The sequence below is a fragment of the Sus scrofa genome, chromosome 13 (genome assembly GCF_000003025.6).
Source record: "Sus scrofa isolate TJ Tabasco breed Duroc chromosome 13, Sscrofa11.1, whole genome shotgun sequence".
NCBI lineage: Eukaryota > Metazoa > Chordata > Mammalia > Artiodactyla > Suidae > Sus > Sus scrofa.
The window spans coordinates 61,358,010-61,381,013 of NC_010455.5; the positions used below are offsets into that span (position 1 = coordinate 61,358,010).

General features: G+C 46.3%; 1 protein-coding gene and 1 long non-coding RNA gene across 10 annotated transcripts in view; one reads left to right on the forward strand and one right to left on the reverse strand.

Annotated features, from left to right (window-relative positions):
• ITPR1 (inositol 1,4,5-trisphosphate receptor type 1) overlaps positions 1-23,004 on the forward strand; it is a 330,788-nt gene that overhangs the window by 289,879 nt on the left and 17,905 nt on the right. For all 9 annotated transcript variants that reach the window (XM_021069280.1, XM_021069282.1, XM_021069278.1 and 6 more), the window contains 6 exons: positions 2,782-2,946; positions 7,488-7,683; positions 9,273-9,365; positions 10,519-10,658; positions 11,187-11,352; positions 14,059-14,219. In XM_021069280.1, coding sequence (XP_020924939.1) covers positions 2,782-2,946; positions 7,488-7,683; positions 9,273-9,365; positions 10,519-10,658; positions 11,187-11,352; positions 14,059-14,219 — 921 coding nt within the window. The remainder of the gene's footprint in view (positions 1-2,781; positions 2,947-7,487; positions 7,684-9,272; positions 9,366-10,518; positions 10,659-11,186; positions 11,353-14,058; positions 14,220-23,004) is intronic.
• LOC106505661 overlaps positions 10,393-23,004 on the reverse strand; it is a 160,437-nt gene continuing 147,825 nt past the window's right edge. The window contains exons 9-12 of the long non-coding RNA XR_002337646.1: positions 17,486-17,558; positions 16,643-16,796; positions 11,168-11,294; positions 10,393-10,530 (exon numbers count right to left, since the gene is read on the reverse strand). This is a non-coding gene — a long non-coding RNA (uncharacterized LOC106505661). The remainder of the gene's footprint in view (positions 10,531-11,167; positions 11,295-16,642; positions 16,797-17,485; positions 17,559-23,004) is intronic.

The window sequence follows — 23,004 nt, forward strand, 5'->3', positions numbered from 1 at the left end:
TGCCCACAGTTTTTTGTAAAGTATCACTTGGCATGAGTAGAATACAGATTGGAAAACTCTGACCAAAGTGTTGGTATATACAGGGAGGTGTTCTTGAGAAAACTCACCTGGTAGTGGCATGTTAGGTGGATTCAGCAAGGGGGTGCTGAAGGGACCACTTTGGGCCTCCAGCAAGCTTTTGATTCCATGTGACAAGCCTGTGTCTTGGTCATAGTAGAGAAAAAGGAAGGTACACGTGTCAGAGCTTCCTGGGGAATAGTGACACGTAGTGGGCAAAGCCTCTGAGCCTCCCACCTGAAAGCAATGCAGGCTTGGTCTGGGTGTCTTTCTCCAGGCAAGGAAGGTATTACTGTGTTGACTGGGTGGTGAAGAAGGCAAGTATTACTCCTGATTGTCCCAGAAGCCTGGGAGAAGAAGAACAGAGCCAACCAAAATAAGTCATGCAACCAAGACCTGGTTTTCAGGGTGAAAACAGACTTACATTGTTGACTTACAGGGCTTGAAGTGACAAAGCAAGATGTTACTGTTAGGCCTGGTGTTTGGAAATGCATGACCAGAGTGACACGCGTGACATCAGTGTTGACAAGGAAATGCGGCCTTCAGCTGTGGTGAGAGGTCACTATTGAAGAAAGAAATAAGGAGAAAAAGATAAATGAAAGGAAAAAAACACTCAGTATTTCTAAGTTGTCTTCAGTGGGCTGTCTGCTTCTTCTGTTTCCCTGGATTCGAGTCATTCCACATTATCTCTTCTTTAACATAAACGAGTTAGCAGAAAGACTCAATTTGAATAATGAATTACCGTTTATAGTATTGTTAGCTGGGAGGGTGGAAGGAAGCTGAAACAATAATTAATTATTTAGAGGGAATAATGTAAGAGGAATGCCCACCTGTGGCAGTGGGAGAAGAAAGGGCAGCCATGGACCCACAAAGGAGGACTGTTGGAGATGTGAGAGAGCTGGTATCCTGGCAGCCCCATGTGGGGGGAAAGTGGTCTGGAGGGTGCTTCAGGAGCTGGGGTCAGGTGATGGGAACGGGCAGGGCCAGACTGCTGGGTGTGCCCTGGAGAGGCCCCAGGGACTTGGGGAGAGCTGCTGCTCCAAAGAGCTAGGACCTAAAGGCAGACCGGACACAAGCCAAGCAGGGTCCACAGGAAGTAGGGACGGCAGACTGAGTTGATGACTAGGAGACAGCTGCTGCTGAAGCAGAGGAGTCAAGTAGGCAGAAGTTAAAGGGGAGAGTGAATTTAGGAGAAGCGATTGCTCTGCTGTTACGACCATAGGGCCCCAGGCATGTTTGAGGTCCTGGAAGGTCAACCAGAGCCTGGCCTTGTTATTGTTTCTTGGAAACCCTGGCAACACAGTTCATTTAGAGTCACTAATGCTTTCTCACCCTATGAAAGATCCTGCACTGGCAAGGTTTTGAATATTAGGAAAAAAAAGAACCAGTGGATTGAAAGTTGAGCCTGTCTGAGAAAACCAAACCTCCTCCATGGGTGTTGCCTTCCTCACTTATCTGATTGCTGAGAAGCTCACTTACACTGACCCACCAGATTAACTGGCAGCATTTCCCCAGCACCATGGCCAAGCTAGCAAGGGTAGCAGGAGATGGTTTTACCAAGTGCAGCCGAAGAGCTTTCTCTTGATTTGGGTTTTTCTGTCAACACACTGCTAAAGAGAAACTTCTAGGCATGGAGTTTCTATCAAAGGTGGGACAGTATTATACATGGACCAACCTTCAGTTATGGGGGTCAGAAAACTTAGTCCACAGTAGTTCAAGTGAAGGAGAAAAACGTATTTGTTCATATGACTGAGAATCAAGAGCCTAGCTTCAGGCGTGGCTGAATCCAGGGACCCAGACAGGCTCAGGGCTCAGGTCCTCTTGTTTGGCTCTGCACCCGTAGTACCCTAGGGCTCTGAGGTACCACAGGATGGAAGCTAGCAGCTTTAGAGTTCGCTTTCTTTCAGGTTCAAGGTCAGAGGTAAAGAACAAAATTGTCTTCATTGCAATCCTAGGAAAGATCTCAGTGGGTGTCATTGGCTCCATTTGGTCACAGGCAGATCCTTGACTCATTGCTGATCCCTGACCCAGTCTTTGTCAGGGGAATACAGTATTCATATTGTCCAGAATGGAGCCCCACCCAGACCTCAGGGACAGATACATGGGAAAGGAGGGATCCAAGAGGAAAATTAGAAGCTATTCCCAGAAGAGGGGGCAGGGGATCAGAATTCACCCCGAAGTCCTTTACTTTTTCCCTCCCAAGAAAATCCTCATTTTCCCTGTGAAATTAGGAGCAACAGAAGATAAGAACTGGCTGCTTCTCATTCAGTTGCAACCCTCTAATGCCTAGAACGCAACAGAAATTCAGAAAACACTTTTCATCATGCTGATGGCAGGGTTCATGGATGGAGGCGACTTCTGTGTTTGACTAACTCATGTAAGGATGTTAGAAATGATTCATATCTCATCTTGAAAATCATAATTTCAGTATGTGTTAATTTTGTTTCTGTCATGTACAAATGCCACTTGATTACTGTTGTACATGAAGCTATTTGACTAGCACATCAACTTGCAATATACCTGAAAAGCAAAGTAATGAAATGACTTGGATCCGCACAACAGTTCTTGGTGTTTTTGGTGGGCACTTGCTGCAAAAAAAAGGAAGCTTTAGTTTGGCCAGAGGCGCTGGCAGATGCTGGAGTGCAAATCGCCCTGAGCTCTCACGGAGGGCCTGGGATTCCCCATAGTCCGTGCTTATCTGACCACTGCTGTCATTATTGCCAGGTCTGCAATAAAATTATTTTTCTGATGAGCTTTGTGGGCAACTGTGGAACCTTCACCAGAGGCTACCGAGCCATGGTTCTAGACGTGGAGTTCCTCTATCATCTGCTGTATCTGCTGATCTGCGCCATGGGACTCTTCGTCCATGAATTCTTCTACAGTTTGCTGGTGAGTTGCTGGTGTTGAAAGATGTGATGTGTCAAAACCTAGGAGAACATCCTGTGTCCTCCATGTGCACTTTTGTTTCCTTATTTCTCAGACTCAGCCAGCACTTATTGAGAAGGAGGTTTTAGAAGGACTGTCACCTTCAAACATTTCTCATGGGACCTATTTCCCAGTGAAAACATGTAGTGACAACAAGGGCAGGAGCTATTTTTCAAAGACCAAAAATCTATTACAGCTTGATGATGTATCCAGCCAAGAGACCTCTTCAGTAGAAGTTGAGTTCGTGTCAGAGCTGAGTGCTTAAATGTCTTGATGCCATTACCTTTCTCCTGAGCTGGTTTTTATTTTTTTAATTTATGTTTTCTTTTTATCTTTTACTTTTTAGGACTACACCTGCGGCATACAAAAGTCCCCAGGCTAGGGGTTTGAATCCGAGCTGCAGCTGCCGGCCTACACCACAGCTCACAGCAACGCTGGATCCTTAACCCTCTGCGCGAGGCCAGGGGTGGAACCTGTGTCCTCCTGAGTACTAGTTGGGTTGGTAACCCACTGAGCCACAGTGGGAACTCCCTGAGCAGGTTTTTATTTATTTATTTATTTATTTATTTATTTGGTCTTTTTGCCATTTCTTGGGCCGCTCCTGCAGCATATGGAGGTTCCCAGGCTAGGGGTCTAATCGGCGCTGTAGCTGCCGGCCTATGCCAGAGCCACAGCAACGCAGGTTTTTAAATTACAGACCAATATCTGCTCTTCTCCTGTCATCTCAGGGAATCTAGACCTGTGGAGTTATAACCAAAAAACCATTTCCTTGTACCTATGTCAAGTGATAGGAAGCATAAAATGATCTTTCTGCAAGCAGAGCTATCTAAAAAAGAACTAGAAGCAGAATCTGCCTCACTTTCCCCATCTATGAAATGAAAAAAGTCCATCTCCCCACAGGGCTGTCACAGGGATCACCAGCTGCCATGTAAATGCTGAGTGGTGGCTAGCTCTTACCACGACCTTTGTCATCCCTCTCTTCCCTCTCCTGTCCAAAACACCTAAATGCACCATTCAGGCACTTGGGACTAGCTCATTCTGTTAATGCTGGATGTTGCCAGGCCACAGGGAATGGATTCTTTTCCCTCCCTTGGAAGTAGGTCTGGCTATACTTTAAGGTTTTAGACAAAGAGATCTGTGGGCACACTTGGGATTGCCAGTACATGCCCTGTTTGGGTCCCTCTCTATTAGAGATCTTGAGGGTTCTCTGTGTATTTCTAAGCCTTCCTGTCTGCTACAGTGACATCCCTGGATGGGGTTCTGACTTGTGGGTCAGGGAGACCCAAGTCTGGAGCCCAAGCAGTTGCTGTTGTCTCTCAATGTGGGGCAGAGGGCAGCCCAGGGTCCATCCCATGGTAAAGAGGCCTCCCCTTCACACAAGGCCTTAGAAAACAGTAAACACTCTGAGATGAAAATGTGCAGCATTCACTTGCAAGCAGGTAACCAAAGGAGAAATTTGCATGGTCAGTAAACAAGGAAAAGTGTTCATCCCTAATGTCAAACAGTGACAGTAATAGAACACTAGCCTGGGCGTTCCTGTCGTGAATCAGTGGTTAATGAACCCAACTAGTATCCATGAGGATGCGGTTTCAAGCCCTGGCCTTGCTCAGTGGGTTGAGGATATGGCGTTGCCATGAACTGTGGTATAGGTCACAGATGCAGCTTGGATCCCGTGTTGCTGTGGCTGTGGTGTAGGCTGGCAGCTATAGCTCCTATTCGACCCCTAGCCTGGGAACCTCCATATGCTGCGGGTTCGGCCCTAAAAAGACAAAAAGACACACACACACAAAGAATAAAACACTAGCCTGATCCTCGTGTTGCACCTGTGATGTTGGGAAAGGCTCAGAAGTATGATCATGCGATCACTCTTCTAGTGAGAGTGGGCTAAGATGGGCACTTTTCTTTAACAGTGATAGGAAGAAATTGGTACAGCCTTTCCTGAAGGCAGTGGAGCAATATGTTTCTGTTTTAACATTTGACTGACAGTTCCCTTTGGGGAAATTTGCCACAGAGAAAGAACTGGACAAGAATTTGTAGAGGCAGAGACAGAGGTGTTCATCACAGCACTGCTTTTAATGACATATAATTGAAAACATCTTGACTATGACTATTTAAAAAACAAAAAGAGGGTCCCCTTGTGGCACAGTGGGTTGAGAATCTGGTGTTGTCACCATAGCAGCCTGGGTTGCTGCTGTGGCACATGTTAGATCCCTGGCCTGGGAACTTCCACGTGCTGCAGGTGCCACTAAAAACAAACAAAAAGATGTTGGTTAAGTAAACTGGTTTTTCTGTACAGTGGAATACTAGGTTATCATTGTTGACATGAAATGTCTGTGATTCTTTTACTAAGCAAGCTAGATCTATACCAGATTATGGGAAAATATTTTTGTAAGAATTTGTATGCATACATACATTTTTTTCAATTGTAGTAAGGCCCGAAGGAAGTAACTTGCTCAATGAATGTCAGTAGCTATTGGGGTTATGAGTGATTTCTGTTTTTTCTTTGTATTTCTTTGTTTTCAAAGTTTTCTCCATGGAACTTGTCTAATTTTCCAACTAGAAGAAAGTTTTTCCTTATTATAAAGTAATGCATGTCCATTGTTTCAAAATCAGAAATTATAGATGAGTGAAAAGAAAAAACATCACTTGCCATTTCAGTGATTTTCGGGCTATACAATCTCTTTGGTTCTTACCCACAGAAAATTAAGTGTCTTTTGTTGTCTGAAGTGGCAGTTCCTTGCTGCTTTGTGGTGGGTTGCTGAAAAATACTAACCAGCATCAGTAGCAGCATTCGCCTTTTGTACTTATAAATCAACCAAATGCCTCTTCCTCTCCTACTTTTAAGTAGCCCCCTTTATCTGGTGCCCTTCACACTGGTCTCAGGACACAGACTGGCATTATGGTGGCAGAAGGGCTAATTGACCAGAAAATGAACTCAGATGTAAAATGCTAAACTGAAAGCAATTTGGAGATCAGCTAGTCCAGCCCACTGATTTTACAGAAGAGGAAACTGAGGTCCAGAGAGGTTTCCTGGCCTGATTTGCAGCAAATTAAAAGCAGACTTAGGATTCATACCCTTGTTCCCTGACACCCCTGGCTATGTACGGTCATTCCTCAGAGCCACTGGAGAGGCAGAACCTTCCGGAGAAGATGAGATGTCAGCACAGAGGCCATGTTAAAACCAGCCCCTAGGGTCCGGAATTACCCCCTAAAGCTCCCCTCTCATGGTTTGCATCCATCCCACCAGCCAAATAGCTGAGATTACAGTTCTTGGAAAACTAGTCACTGGCCTCCCATACCTGTCAGTCCCTACAAGGATCCTCCATTTCTCGTGAAACCAACTGCTTGCAAAGAGCAGACCCCTTGGCAGAGGGCAAGCCTGGATTGTGAACATGCTGTGAACTGCAGGGGCCTCTGCCCCCACTAGGAGGATAGGAAGGGGTTAAGCATCCTGGTGTGTTTCCACCACCAGTGTCCCTGCCACCCAGTGTACTATAGGTGTGACATTGGCCCAGTCTCTTCATCAGGCAGTTAATGATAATTCCCACTTATTGTGTACTTACTCAGCACATAAGTGAGACTATGCCAAGCACTGTAGATTTGTTGTCTGATTATTCTTTATTATTATTATTATTATTTATTATTGCTTTTTTCGTTTTTGTCTTTTTAGGGCCGCATGCCGCATATGGAGGTTCCCAGACTAGGGGTTGAATCAGAGCTGCAGCCATCGGCCTACGCCAGAGCCACAGCAACATGAAATCTGAGTCACGTCTGCAGCCTAGACCAGAGCTCTTGGCAACCAGATCCTTAACTCACTGAGCGAGGCCAGGGATTGAACCCATGTCCTCATGGATCTAGTTGGGTTCGTTAACCACTGAGCCACAACAGGAACTCCTGTTTATTCTTTATAATAACTTTCTACCAATGATGAAACTACCAGTGATGAAACTGAGGCTAAGAGAGGTAGGGGGGAGCACCTCGCTCATGGTCCTGGTGGCAGCCAGTGGTTGAGCTGTCGAATTCCAGAGTCTCTGCTCCCTGGCCTGGCCCGTTGCAGGTCAGCCTTGCCCATGAGATACCAAGTTCATGACCTGTCAATGCCCAGAACCTGTCCAATCTTATGCCCAGAGTGGCTGGCCCTTAATAGAAGCTCAGTAAATAAGTCCTACATGAATGAGCACAAGGGCTCTCATTTCTTTCCTCCCCCTTGTCCTCTGAGACTCACTGATACAGCCTATATTTTCTCTTTTCCCAGAACCTCTAAACTGTGTAGACAACTCAAAATTGCTATTGTTTTCTGCTCTCCTTTTCTATGTTTGTTTTTCCTTATTTTTCCTGTCTTGGTTTTCACTGTTAAGCAGGTTTAGCGTGTTCATAGTATAATGCTTTCGCGTTACTGAGAGGTTAATAACCTTTATAAATCAAGTTTTCATTAGGGCCTATTGATGCCCATCTAATATAAAGGCTCCTTAAAATTGTCCCATCATCATCTTCTGTTTTTAAAGCTTTTTGATCTAGTGTACAGAGAAGAGACTTTGCTTAACGTCATTAAAAGTGTCACTCGCAACGGACGCTCCATCATCCTGACGGCAGTTCTGGCTTTGATCCTGGTTTACCTGTTCTCAATAGTGGGCTACCTTTTCTTCAAGGATGACTTTATCTTGGAAGTAGATAGGCTGCCCAATGAAACTGCTCTTCCAGGTGGGTCTGGGATTTTCCCATCTTTTTTAATGTTCAAAGAGTATTTCCTGATTACAACTGAACCAAAAATGATGATTTTAGCAACATAGGCCTCCGCCCAACCCTCAGGGTATGAATTTAATACAGGGCTTAGTTTTCACTTCCTTCAAAGGGTGGCACGACATGTCAAATGCTAGGAGTGAGTGTCTGGATCCTGACCTGATATTACTTACTAAAGTCCTATTTCAAACTAGTACAACATTTTCATAGAACAGTTTGACCATGTATAAAGCATTGGAGTGTGCATCCCTTTGCCTTGGTAAATCTTCTAGGAATTTATCCTTGTTTAAAAAATACCCAGAGTTCCCGTCATGGCTCAGTAATTAATGAACCCAATTAGGATCCTTGAGGATGGGGGCTCAATCCCTGGTCTTACTCAGTGGTTTAAGGATCCAGCATTGCCGTGAGCTGTGGTGTAGGTCGCAGACATGGCTCAGATCCTGCATTGCTATGGCTGTGGTGTAGGCCACCGGCTATAGCTCTGATTGGACCCCTAGCCTGGGAACTTCCATGTGCCATGCGTGTGCCCCTAAAAAGGAAAAAAAAAAAAAATGCCCCATGGAAACAGCTGTACAGAAGAAAGTTCACTGCAGTGTGAAATTGGAAGCAGTGTAAACGGAAGGGAGTGTTTGATTAAAGTATGGTTCATCCTTGGGATGGTGAACCCTGCAGTTATGTCTTTATAAATCTTCCTGGAAAAATGCCCACAAGATATGGTAGGAAATTTCAGAAGAATAACTACAGTAGGATCTGTGTAGGTATTTTTTGAATTAAAAAGCTCTTAATGTCTTTTAAAATATGGAAGACTATATCCCAAACTGCAAGCAATAGCTATCTCTAGGGCTTCTTTAAAATGTGCAAGTTTTATAAGTAATAATATAGATACTGTTTTTATCTATAGCAAGAACAAAAGAGATGCCCAATTTGAGAGAGAAATAAAATGACCATACAATTAAGTGATACCTAAGTGTTCTTTTCTCTCAATTAAAATGGGACACTAGCAAGTGAAATATGACTGGTTTTTCATCAGGTAGCCAGGCACCCCAAGTCCAAGGAACATACTAGGATTGTGACTAAGCCAGGCAGCCTTTTTCTCCCTCCCAAATGCTGCATTCTTGGCATATAACTCCAGCTTCCAAGTTGACACTAAAAGGTACTCACTGCCAACTGTCTTAGGGTTCTGAGCTAAACTGATCTGGACTTCCAATTTCCACTCATGCTTCTCATGCAGACTTCGTATAAATCTTGCTGGAGCCTGTATGTTCGGTAGTATTTGTCGAAGAGTTTCAGCTGTTTGTCTTTAAAGTTGGAGAGGTGCTATTTAAGTGCGATATTTCTAGTAAGCTTACAGGAATTGACATTTCTGGCTTTTTTCCCATCTAGATCACCAAATGAAAGTGTAAATTACATCTCTGCTTTGAATTTATATGCAAGATTGTAGGGTGTTATTTATGTAAAGAATTGTTTAATCAGCTGTGAATTGGGGACTTCAAACATTTTAACCATATGCTGCCAGATTGTTCATCATAAAATTTCCTTCTCTCTCCCAGAAGCCAGCGAGAGTTTGGCAAGTGAGTTCCTGTACTCTGACGTGTGTAGGGTGGAGACTGGGGAAAACTGCTCCTCTCCTGCACCCAAAGAAGGTAGGACCTCACAGCCTTAAGCCCTGTGTTAGTGCCAGGCTCCCCCAGAGGCTTAGATGGTGCACATGACACTAGAAGCAGATGAAAGCAGATTCACTGCTCAGAAGTAAGGCCAGTAGCAAAGAGGAAAGGCTGGGAGAGAGGAAGGAGATGACAGGAAAAGAAGGCTATATGGGAAGAAAACAGCTGCTTAGTTGATTCAGCCTGTATTTACTGAGTGCCCACTATTTGCCAGCAACTATGTTATACTCCAAGATATAATAATACAGTAGAGAGGAGGCAAGCAGGCAGGGGGATTATGAGAGAGGATGCTAAGTGCAAACAAAAAATAGGCATCCAACCTAATGCAGGAGTAAAAGTATCACCCAGGAGTGTTAGCTAAACACAAACAGTAGCATCATGGGCAAAGAAGGAGGTATACATATTCCAGTTGGAGGGAACAGCATGCCTAAAGTCTCAGAGGTGGAATACAGTGGATTTGGGGAGAAATTGATCATGAGGAGAAAGTGTAGCGAGAACTGAATCCAGAGAGGTTGTCAGGGGTCAGATCATGAAGGGTCAGGCTAGGGGGGTTAAAGTTTACCCCAAGGATGATGACAGTTGTTGAAAGGGGAATGATACCATGACATGATGTGTTTTAGCAAGACCATTCTCACTGCAGCTGGAGAAAAGAATAAGGTGGGCAGCAAATTCCTGCTCCAAAAGCTGAGAAGAATAGGCAGTCCCCAGTTTGAAGTGATTTATCCAGAGGGCCAACTGTCAATAAAATGCGGCTGGGTTAAGTGCTTACAGCATCCCCAGGAAGGAACCTGAGTGCTGTGGCATTTCCCTCGGTTGAGAGCAGAGATGCTTATGACTCAGAGTATTAAGCAACTTATCGCGGGTCAATTGCCTGTGCAGAGCTGGGGCTGGAGGTTAAAATCTGTAAAGGATAGGGACTATTTTAGATGTAACAGGGGGAAGGACACTTCTGGGCTTGTGAAATTAGCAGGGTTTAGTGATGCAAACAGCAATGAAAAAGAAAGGCTTTTTTTTTTTTACTGGATTCCGTCATTTTATTCTTTCTGGCTCCTGTCAGCTGGGGAGATGGCACGCAGGAACCAGAGTCTCCTCACTCATGTTTCCAATCTGTCATTCCTTGCCGTGTTTGCAGAGTTGGTCCCTGCTGAGGAGACAGAGCAAGATAAAGAGCACACGTGTGAGACGCTGCTGATGTGCATCGTCACGGTGCTGAGTCACGGGCTGCGGAGCGGGGGCGGAGTGGGAGATGTGCTCAGGAAGCCTTCCAAAGAGGTAGCTGCACCCCAGGGGAAGGAAGAGCAGGGGGCAGGGTGGGTGGTGAGAGCACAGAGCAGTGGGCTTAGTGTAAACTGAAGACAGGAGGCAGAGCCGGGAGCAGTGCTGCGCAGACGTGCAGATCTAGCTGCTTGGGGCTCCTCTCCCCTTTTCACCTTGAAGCGCAGGGAGGAAGCCAGCAGCTAGAAAAGGGCAGCTTCTACTCTCCCCTCCTTGCACTTAAGTGACTCTTGCCTTTGGGGCTGAGTCTGGTTCACCTGAACACACTTCCAAACACCTAGATCCCCAGGGAGCCACTCTCCTGTGTGGGCCACGTGACACTTGGAGAACTCAGCATGCACACAGGGGGCGTGACATGACTTGTGCCCTAGCACAGCATTGCACTGGTGAGGGCTGGTTGGGGCCAGGGGGACCTGTGGGATTGAAACGTCCAACTTGAGCACACCGAGTCCTTCTCCTTCTGCCCTGAGGTCCACAAACCCAAAGGAGGGGGGTAACCTGCTGACCAAGCTGCCTCTTTTCCAGGAGCCCCTCTTTGCTGCTCGAGTCATCTATGACCTCTTGTTCTTCTTCATGGTCATCATCATCGTCCTTAATCTGATTTTCGGGGTCATCATTGACACCTTTGCCGATCTGAGGAGTGAAAAGCAGAAGAAGGAGGAGATCTTAAAGACCACGTGTTTCATCTGTGGTGAGTGGCACAGCTGGGCTTTCCTTGTGGGGTGGGGCGTGGGCAGGGCTGTCTGTGGGAGGGGCCACTGCTGCTTCACCAGCGTCTCTGCCCTTGATGTCTGAGTGGCCTCCTACTCTTACCAGAAGGTTTCTGGAGTGCCCTGTGACCTGGTGTAGCACTTGACTATTGGGTTTAAGAAATGAACCTGTGGGTAGCAGAAACACCAGGGCACAGTATTGGAAATTGTGTCTTGGGGTCTTTCAGATGTTGGGCTGCAGCAGCATCTCTTGTTCTCCGTCTGAGTAACTAGAATGGACATATTTCATCCCACTCCAGCCAGAGGATGTCTTGCAGATGGTATCAGGCTTTAGGTAGAAATGTAATCTGTTTATGGTGAAAATGGTCAGAGCTTAGGCCTGGGAGTCAGACCTGGGTTCTGATTAAGCCTCTGCCACTTCCGAGCCACATAACCATGGTATAGCCACTTCACTTCTCTCAACCTTCATTTCTCATCTGTAAAATAGGTACAAAATATGTACTTCTCTGCATTATTTTGGGCCTTAGGAGACCTAGTTTATGAAACACTCCTAGTAACATAGAGCCTCACAGTGTAGGCATTTAAGAGAGGTGCATAGAGTACCAAAGAAATCATTTTCAACATAACTGCAAGGTAACACATGTAAATGCAAATTAATCACATAGGAATATGGGAGCTAAGTAATCATTTAAGGATTATTCATAATACAGTTACTAAATATATAAATTTCCCACTGGTGTGTATTTTCAAAAAGTGATAATTTTTTCATCTAAAAAACTTAAAAGTCTTAGCTTTTTGCCCCCTTAAAATTATTTAAAACTTTTCATTGGAAAGAATTCGAGTTACAGAAAAGTCATAAGAATAGTACAAAGAATTTCTATGTACTCTTTACCCCAATTCTACACATATTAAAGTTTTGCTTCATTTGCTTTGTTCATATATACACACACACCCTATTTTTCTGAACAGTTTGAGAGTGGCTGGCAGGATGCTTCTTTATCCCTAACTGTTTTAATACTATATATGTCCTAAAAGTAAGACCTTCTCTTATATGTAGGCAGTATAATTATCAAAACTGGGAAATTAACAGACCCTATTCAGAGTTTACCCTTTACCCAATAATGTCCTTTATAGCAAAAGAAGGTCCTAAGTCATATGTTGAATTCAGTCCATTGACATTTTTGAAGAATATGCAAGTCAGTTATCTTGTAGAATATCCCTTGGTTTGTCTTTGATGTTTATGAGGTTATCATTTTTTTATAGGCACATCAAAGAAATGTTATTCTCCTCAGTGCTTCATTTCAGGAGGCACATGATGCTAGTTCATCTTCTAACTGGTTATGGTGGCCCTGTTTCTCCACTAAAGTTCCTTTTTTTCTCTTTCTAATTGAGAACCATTTAATGGGGAGATACTTTGAGACAACTTAAATAGCCCATTATTTCTCAAATTAAATGTTACCTCACCAGTTTTTACAGCCAGTGATGAGTCTCTGTGATAGTTACCAACTGATAATCTCTTAATTATTCTTTCTACCTTTGTTAATTGTCTTTTTAAGAAATAACTTTTTCTTCTCTCCATGTGTATTTACATTTGTAACAACATGGATTCATGTATTTTTATTTAATTCAGTGGATTATAATCCTTTGCTTTCATAATTTATTTTGATGCTCATATTGCCCCTGATTTGAGTAGCCCCTGAAAGCTGGCTTCTGTATATGTCACATCACCATTATTATTAATTATCTTTTGTTTGTTTGTTTTTAGCACCATGAGATAGTCTAGGCTCAAGCTCACCTTGGATCTTCTCTAGCCTTGCATCTTCCTTGACCCAGCCCTGGTTTCAGCTATTTCTTCAAAGAGCCCTGGTTCTTTTTAGTGGAGAATGGTATTTAGGAGCCAAGATCTGGCCACTGGGTGTGCTTATTCCCATTGGTGTGCCACTGCTTCCCGGGCTAATTAGGGCATAGATCTAGAGGATACATGTATCCACACACTTCTATATCTGCTTTTATAAACATGAAAAAGGATGGGTTCATACTCATACCTCTGATTCCAGTTCAACATTATGAGTTTATTCTTTCTCCTTTTCTATATTTGCAGTCCCTTCTTTGACAGTGAGGTATCTGTCTCCCAGTATCACCATGTATTTATTTGCTCAATCTAAGAATACATAGAACTAATTTCAAAATTGTTCACCCATACCTCTGCAGAATATAAACTTATCAGCTAGAGTTTAAAATGTATATAAAGTTCTTTCTGTCCTTAACTCTGTCTCCTCACACCCCTTGTAATGTGTATACATTTTGGCATTTCCCTGGAAGAAGGGACATCACATTCACTGGTTGCCTGCTGTGCATGAGTCTGTCACACCCATGCTTATTTAACCCCCACACACTCCTGGAACCTCAACAGCAGTCTTTCCATACCCTAACATGGCAACAAAGGCATATGAGATGAAACAGTGATTAGGAAGTGGTAGAGGTGGAGTTCAAGCCCATGTCTGTTTGACCCACAGCCTGTGTTTTCTTGCTTTGATGGGAAAGTAAACGTACTTATAAGACCAACAGAACCTAACTCTTTTAAGACAGGAGCGAAACAGCAGCTTCCTCGATATTGGGCAGTTCTGTCGTGGGCTTTTCTGCACCGTGACTGCTCACTTGGGGCCTGGGGCTTTCTGTCTCTTCAGGCTTGGAAAGAGACAAGTTTGACAACAAGACTGTTACCTTTGAAGAGCACATCAAGGAGGAACACAACATGTGGCACTATCTGTGCTTTATCGTCCTGGTGAAAGTGAAGGACTCCACGGAGTACACTGGGCCTGAGAGTTACGTGGCAGAAATGATCAAGGTGAGTGGGAAGGGCGCCCAGAGGCAGGTCACACTTGGGCCTGCTGACCTGCTTCTCAGCTCAGGGCCTGGTACTGGGAGCCAATGGGGAATATAACATCCATTGTCTACTGATCATTTATCATGGACCAGGCACTAGGCTTGAGAACTTCGTGTGTCCTCGCAAGTGATCTTCAGAAGCCCCAGACAGGGGATGGCAGCTCTGTTTTAAAGGAGGAAACACTGAGGCTCAGAGAGATTAGCACACGACCACCTAAGTGAGGCTGACGTGTCAACCTAGATCTAACTCCATAGCCTGCCTTCTGTCTCTATGTACTTTTCTTGATAATGGGTCCTTTTTTGTTTTTTTCTCCTTATATAAACCAGGTCTCTATACTGCATCTTTTAAAAATGACCACTCAGTATATAGATCAGCTCTGGTTGGTCTCCTTGGCCTCAGCCTTGCCTTTCTGGGAGATGCTTTGCTAATCATCAGGAAGGGATCATATGATGGAGGAATTTGAGTCCCAAATTAATCTTGTTGCTGATGGGGAGTGTGACCGCCATGCCCAGGCAGGGGGAAGCTACCGAAGGTTTGCAGAGTGCTCTGCTCAGGCAGGGCCTGTGGAGGCAGCAAATGTGTGCTCTGGGGGTCCCAGGCCAGCCGTCCTTGCTGCTGTGGTTCTGAACAGCGCTAAAGTGTTCAGGGGTGTTTGGTGAAGTGAAGAGGTGTACACTGTGCTGTTGAGGGAGTCTGACTTACAGCAGCTCGCTCTAAGGAGAGGGGCCGTTAGCCGTGAAGAGAGACTGCACACTTCTCTGATCTCCTTCCCGGCACCAAGGACTTGAGCACTCTGCCCAATGATAGGTTCTCCTACATGAGCCCTGCTTGGTTGTGTATACAGTTGTGATTTTAAAGCTTGTTTTGTTAAGAAACCCAAGAGACCACTGTTCACTGGCAATGGATGCAAGCCCACCAGCACTCTAGTAGCCTGAATTCTTGAGCACCTGGTTCTGGGGGGCTTTCTGGGGATGCTGTGCATTCTGTGTCATGGAGGCCCTGAGGTCTCATTCTGTAATTCTCCTAGTTTAATGTATGTGAGTCATCTGGAGAGCTGGTTAGAGTTCAGACCCTGATTCAGCAGCCCTGGCAGAACTCGAGATTCTGCATTTCCAGCCAGCTTCCAGGGGATGCCAAAGCCACTGGTTTGTGAATCATACGCTGAAGAGTAAAATCTGACAGAAGAGACAAAACAGATACTGCTTTAAGAACTATCATCTGGGAGTTCCCATCGTGGCTCAGCAGAAATGAACCCAACTAGTATTCATAAGGATGCGGGTTCAATCCCTGGCCTCCCTCAGTGGGTTAAAGATCCTGCATTGCTGTGAGCTGTGGTGTAGGTCTCTGGCTCGACTTGGATCATGACTTGGATCCCAAGCTGCTGTGCTGTGGTGTAGGCTGGCAGCTGTAGCTCCGACTGGACCCCTAGTGTGGGAAATTCCATATGCTATAGGTGCAGCCCTAAAAAGCAAAAAAAAAAAAAAAAAAGAGAGAGAGAGAGAGAGAGAGACAGAGAGTGAGCAAGCGAGAGAGAACAATAAAGTGAGCAGAAGAAAAGGGGGAGAGGAACATGAGTCCCAGAGCTATGGTGATGGGTATTCTCTTGTAGAGGCTTAGGGCTAAGTCACTTCCCCAGGAAGGGCTCAGAAGCTGCCCTGGGGTTCAAAGCCAGTTCAGTGACCCAGAGTTGCACTCCATAACCACAGTGGTGGGAGGACAGAGGGGGGTTGCTGGCGGCTCTGGGCCACATAGGGAGCAGGGTCTTTTCTTAAGGAGACTAGGAATTCTAGTGGTGGCCAGTGCACATAGTCACAGCTTAGGTTTCTGGGGTTGAGACAATTAATAGAAAAGTCTTCAGATGCTCTTTTCTTCCAGTTGTTGGTAATGCCAAATAAGACCCTATATGATCAGCATTTTTGCTGACACATGTGAATCTGCATACACATAGAACGACTTTCATTTGCACTAAATTCTTTAATATTTAGAAGAGATGGCCTGTAATTTTCACCCTTGTCACACATCCCTTTTCTCCCCTCACTTTGTGTTCTTCTCTCTCAAGTGTCTGAATGTGCCTTATCTTTAAATCTTTTGGGGGCCATTTTTGAAATGGCCTTACTTTACGGTTACAGAAAACTCTAGCGCACTTCTGGGATTCTGTCCCAGTCACAAAGACTTAACAGGAGCCTTGTGAGCCGTCACCTGATGGGGATTAAGAGCCAGAAGTTACCCTAGCCAGCCACCCAGCCTGCTCAAAGGCCCCCCTGCACAGCCATGCTTTGAGGAACTCAGCATTCACTGTGCTTTCCCATCCACGTCATTCTGTGTATGAGAACTTCTTGTCAAACAGCCTAAAAATCTGTAGCATCAAAGAATTCTTTACTTACAACCTCCAAGTTGCTGAGAAACCAGATGTCTGGTGAGAGCCCAGGAAGTGTTAGATCCACTGGCTGAAAGGCAGGGCGCTTTTGCCAACACTGTTCCTGGCGGTGTCCAGTCCTGCAGCCACCTGACTCCCTGCTGGGGACTTCCTGGAAGGCACTGCCAGAGCAGGTTAGGACCTGGGGGTGCCTGGCAGAGTCACTGTGTGTGGGGGGGTGGTAATGGCTATGGGAACTGGAGCTGCAGTGAAGGTGGCTCTCTCCTCCTGTCATGGACCCGCTTAGTCAGACGCCCAGAGGCAGCCACAGCCACAGCCACAGCAGGAGGTGCTGTTAATGTCCCTTCTCAGTTGGCGGCTGCCTGGGAGGAGGGACCAGCAGAGCTCTTTAAGAAGCCAACTCTAAGTGGCTGCAAATGCTCCTGCTCTGAAGCGAGAGGGAGGCTGATGGGCAGTGTCAGAGGTGGAAGGCAGAGTTGGCCAGGAGGCCTTGAGGCCCTGTGGTTTACCTCCTGTCCCCAAAGAAATCGCCCCATTAGGCTCATCTGGTTCCTCAGAAAACTACCTCTTGCTAAGAGGCACGAGGCTGGAAGTGATCAGTTCTTCAGCTCTCCTTTAACCCACTGATTAAGACCCCAGAGACTCCCAAAGAACTGTGATGTAACAGCAGCCAAAAGGCAACCCCCAGAACCAGATGGGAGGGGCCCCAGGGAACATCCCAGATGCCCCAGAAACAACTGCTTACAGGCATGGTGTCAGGTGTGACAAATAGGTTTCCATCTCAAAAACCAGCACTTTCCTAGTAGAATCAGCCATAGGCTCTGTGAGAAGGGCAGGGGCCCACACTGACCTTGAGAGAGTGACTCCTGAGACTGCAGCCCCTTTGGGGTGCTGCAACCGCTTCTCTTTAGAGACGGAAACATCTGGGGGAAAGAAGGGACATTTGAAGCTCCATGTCATAGTAGCAAACTTAGCCAAATGTTCACCCTCAAGTTAACATTCATCAAAATGTAGTAGAAAGTGGTTTCTCTTTCCTTCTGATCTCGACCCTCTCCTTTCATTGCTGATGGAAACATTCTTGGCAAAGCCGGAGCCAGGCTGATGCCCACCATGAAGCCATCACTACCTAAGAATAGGATCTGGAGGCAGAAAATCTGAAGTGTGCATTTTGGCTCTGGTCCTGCCAGGTAACCCTGTGCAGGTCACAGGACCTCCCTGACCTGAGCTCCTATCTGTAAATTGGGGGTACATACCCCATCACATGTCCATGGGTGTGGAAGGGAGATGAATGTGTGGGCACTGGGGGCTGGGGGTGGTAAGCACTCAGGGAGGGAGGTAGGGAGGGAGTGACAGAAGGGCCAGATGAACAGACTCAGAGCCCTCGGCCCGGAAGCACAGGGGCTGTGGTACTGACAGAGCTGACACAAGCACCGTTTCCTTGATGCCAAGACCGTGTGAGACGTCTTGGCTCTTGGCACAATGTTACTAAGAAAAGTCAGAATGGGCATCTTGACTCCAAAAACTTCCTCCCAGGGAAAATTCCTCTGTCTTCCTCTCTCTTAAAATTTAAAGTTGTCAAGTGTCCTATAGTGTGGAGGCAGGACAGGGCTGACATTATTGCCCTCTCTCCCCTGAGCTGGTGAGGGATACTTGTCACGTCTGTGTGTTTAGTCCTCAACTCGGATTTGCTGCCTGGAATTGGGGTCCAGGTGACCTGGGGAGGGGCTCCTGCATTCTGTGTGTTCGATGCAAGGTGCTCATGCTTGATTCACAAGGAGAGGTATCTCAGGTCTGTGCACATGCTTGAAGGTGGCGCTGTGAGGAGCACACCAGTGGGGGCGATCAGCCCTCCCCGCCCCCGACCCCAGACTCCATAGGTCACAGGGCTCACAGCACCGCTCCATACCGCACATGCGGTCAGATCCGCTGACTCAGGCCCCAGACAGGGCTGAACTGTCAGAGAAATGTGACTACAGGGTGACCTCACTTAGCCCTGGCAGTTCAAGGCAGGAAAAAAAAAAAGAGTTCTCTCCCCCTGTATGAACTGAAATTTTGGTGCTTACCACGTAGAGTTTTGGCAATAGCCTTTATAATAAGCAGACTTTTTTTTTTCTTTTTTTTTTTTTTCACCCTGGACTACACTTAAATTTTAACAGTACCATACACCCTTTTTGGAATAATTTTAGTGCCATTTGGCTTTTCTCCAGTGCCAAATGACATGAGAATTTGTGTTAGGTTGCGCAGTGAGATGTATTTAACCTGAATAAAGGGTAAGTTCACTGTGAGTATCTTTGCCTGAAGGAATTTAAAGACTGCAGAGTGAGCATGTTGCCAGTAAAAGATCAAATCCATGATTCCCAGCACAGACCCAGCAGCCTAGTTTTCTATAACAGTCAAGCACAGGAGAAGAGCCAGTCTTTGATAAGCAGGCTTAAGTTATTCTTGAAAGTTAGCAACTCAGAAGCATTAAGAGGGAAATTTGGCAAAGAAAATCAAACCATAATTTAACATAAAAGACATCTGTTTTGTTAATAAAATAGGGACTTCCCGTCTGAATCTTCGAATTCTACCTTGTCAACCTAAAGTGTATTTTCAGGCATATGTTTTTGAGTTAATTGCCCTTAAAGAGAGGTGATCAGATAGGCTACTGCCTATCCGTATTTCAAGGTGCCCTGATATCTTGGGCCACTCTGGCCCCTTCTGTTCTTCACCAGGACAGGGTGTTAACTGACCACTGAACTGAACAGTGAAGTAACAGGGAGGATCCTCTTCCAGCCAGAACCTGGAGCACCAGGCTGCTGCTGTGGGGGGCAGCAGGCTGGGCTGTGCTTTGCCCAGACCAGCAGACAGGATTGGCACTAGAAATAGGTCTTGTTTCATCAGTATGTACTGAAGTTAATGCTCTGAACGCATGATCCTGTTTGGTCCCCGGAACAGCGTAGCAGGTGGCACTGCCACCATCGCAGACGGAAACGTAAAGTCCAAGAAGGCTGAGCAGCTTCCGCAGGGTCACACGGCTGGGAAGTGCTAGAGCTGAGGTTCCCATCCAGGTCTGCTGAACAGAGCCCACTCTGGAGGTGTCCTGACATGGGCAGGAGTTTGGGAATAGAGAACAGCTCTTAAAGAGTTTGTATCTGAAATACATGTTAATTTGGACTTGCTAAAATATGATAAACTTCTTTTCCCTCACCTAGGCTTGGAATAGCGAATGATACTTCCTTTGGTGGCCATATATGGGGAGAGAGAGGGTAGGTTAGGGGAATGAAGGTTCACCAGAGTCACAGCCAGACTTGGGCTCCCACACCCAGGTGACTCATCTGAATGGGTATAACTCCCTGATAATTAAACATGAGAGAGTCTGATCCATCATCCCTTAAGCCTGGTGCTGACTTTTTCTCACCTACTAGACAGCTCACTCTCTAACCCCTGCACCCACTTCTCTCTCTCTCCCTCTCTCTCTTACACACACACACACACACACACACACACATTCACTGGAGATTTTCCAGTTTGTCTTGTATTAGTTCACTTGATCTCCTCAGAAACTAGCAGTAATTACTCAAGTTATAAACAGTATCACCATGGGAGCCAGTGGGGTGCTTTTAAACAATGCTGGGGTGCTCTGTCTCACATAGGAGGGGCAAGTGCATTCCCAGAAAATGCTTTGCTAAAAGCCCTTAGAAATTTGCATCCAAAAAAAAAAGCCACCTAAGCCAGAGCTTTTATTCCCCCCTCTCCTGGGTGAATTTTCTAAGCAGATAAATTCTATTAGCAAAGTAAGCACCCCTAAACATCTACTATGAGGAAATATTCTCAGAAGCACATGGTGGAGTTCCCATTGTGACTCAACAGGACCAGTATCCATGAGGATGCAGGTTAGATCCCTGGCCTTGGTCAGTGGGTTAAGATCCAGCATTGCCACAAACTGCAGCATAAGTCAAAGACGTGGTTTGGATCCCGTCTTGCTTTGGTTGTGGCATAGGCCGGCAGCTGCAGCTCCAGTTTGACCCCAAGCCTAGGAACTTCCATATGCCATGGTGCTGCCCTAAACGGGGAGGGGCGGGGGAGCAGCAGCTGCATAGGGTGCCTGGCCTTAGCACTCGTGCTTATCTGTGTTTGATAAGAAGACACAGGAAGCAAGCACAATCAGAAAGCAATGCGTGAACAAAGGCGAAAGGTGGAGATGGGAACTGGATGGCTGTTGCTACCTTCTATTTAAAAAGGGAATCGGCCACAGTTTTGCAACTTTCTTTATTCAAGACAGCCTGGTGTCGTACAGTCTGCAGAGAGGCGCCCTCCTCCAGTGAGGACAGCAGCTTTCTGCCAGAGCAGGGAATAACTCAGGACCAGAGCAAACACTGGGTTACCTGTGGATCATACCCAGATAAAAGTGACACCCTGGATGTCTGCAGGGAAGGCATGGCGACGGCGACATAAAAATGCACACAGCCATCACGAGGGGTCTCAGGTCAGGGAAATCAGAAACGAGGATTCCCTAGCAGACAGGACATAGAGTGTGGAGGGTGGGGAGGTGTGCATCTAGCTCTTCCAGGCCCCTCCCTCTGCCCATGTTTCCACCTCATTTGTGCTTCATCACATGCCAGGCCAACAGGCCTGGCTGCGGAAAAAGTGACATGGAAACTGTCTGCTTCCGTGCACATTGTATGGTAATGGGCTTGGACTTTTTCAGAATTATTCTGGAATTCCACTGAGGATGCTGGGAGGAAGGGAGGGCCTTGACGAGTTCCTGAGATGGAGGGGTTTGAGGGTTGGTGAAGACGTCTGCTGGGCTCTGCCCTGAGCCATGTGTGGTGAGGACCCAGCTAGTGCTGCCCTCTGGCTCGGCCCAGCACACTGAGTTAGCTGCCACCACTGCAGAGTCCATGCATGTCGGAGTGAGGGCAAAGTGAAGAGGAGTTTGGCACTTGCCTCTTGGTGGCTGGAAACAGTGTGTCAGCATCATCGGACGCGCCACCCTGCCAGCCAGGCATGCTCTGGCCCCACCCTTTGCACTTGAGCTTGGGTTCATGTGTCTGTGGCAGCTGCACAGAGCAGTTGCCAAGCTTCAGTTTCCCCACCCAGGCTTACGCCACGTTCTGCCCTCTGGTCCGGAGGGTCTGAAGCTGCTCTTGTCCAGCTGCACTTCCTAGGCAGCTTCCTTCTCTTAGGAAGCACTCGGCTTTGGGAGCGGGGTCTGTGCTGACCTCCCACCTCTCTCATCTGAGGTCATTGTGACCTTTGCCTGGGTATGCAGACACTGTGTGTGACAGTGAGTAGAGCAGGGCTGTAATCTCCAAAGGAACTTAGGTGCCAAAACAGGGCCCAGGACTCAGACCTTGAGTAGGTCCAGACTCCAAGGTGGCTGTGGGCATGCTCACCACCTCTCACAGTTTATGTGTTTGTACCTGCTTGTATATATATATAAAATAGTTGCATACATACTTTTTTCCCCAATTCAAATTTTTTTTTAACTCAAAAGTGCATTTTTCTCCCTTCCATACCTTGAACCCACTTCCTGCTCCTTCCCCATTGCAGACCCCAGGGGTTACCCTCCTTGCCCTCTTAGTCCCAGACCCCTTGCTGGGTCTCCTAACTCCCTGCCCTCTGCTTTAAACACCAACAGCTGGACTGTAGCACTATAGCTACTGAGAGGTGTGACCATTGGCCTTTACAAAAACGTTCTAACCTGAAAAATGTTCTGAATGTACATGTTTATATCATGTATATACATTCAGGATTCTTTAAAACGCATCTCTTCACAGTGGAGCCTATTAGCATGTGTCTAGAGAATGTGAGGATGAGGAAAAGATGCTCGTATTGAGGTACAGCTGTCAGTACTGAAAGGTTAGGCATGTGGCAAGGCTCTCGGTTTCTCCTTTTACAGACCCACCTTTTTTCAGGGCTCCAGTGTAACCACCTATAAAATAAGCTGAACTGAAGGGTCTCATGTCATCTTTAGCTCTGCAGTTCCACAAAGCACCTTTCAAACTACTAGAGGGTCTGTACCAGGAGTGGATATGGTGTCAGGAGGGAAAGAGGAGACCTCTGTGAACAGGCTAGTGAGTTTTGGAGTCAGAGTGCAAGTGGCAGGTTGAAAAAATGGGGGAGGCAGGGATGGAAGGGATGAAGGAGTTTGGAGAATCTGCACATGGCAGATGATCTCTTTCACCCATAGGAGTTCAACCTGTGGGGCACCTTCCTTCCACACTAACTCTGAAGTCAAGACAATGCTGATAGCTCACCCTTGATATCTTACTGATGTTGTAAGGACAGTAACAAAGATGACAGCTTCCGATCACTTGTTTCTCAGTGTGTCTAGACAGGGCCGGCCTTAAGTAAAGCCCTTTCAGTCAAGAACCACTGCAGTCA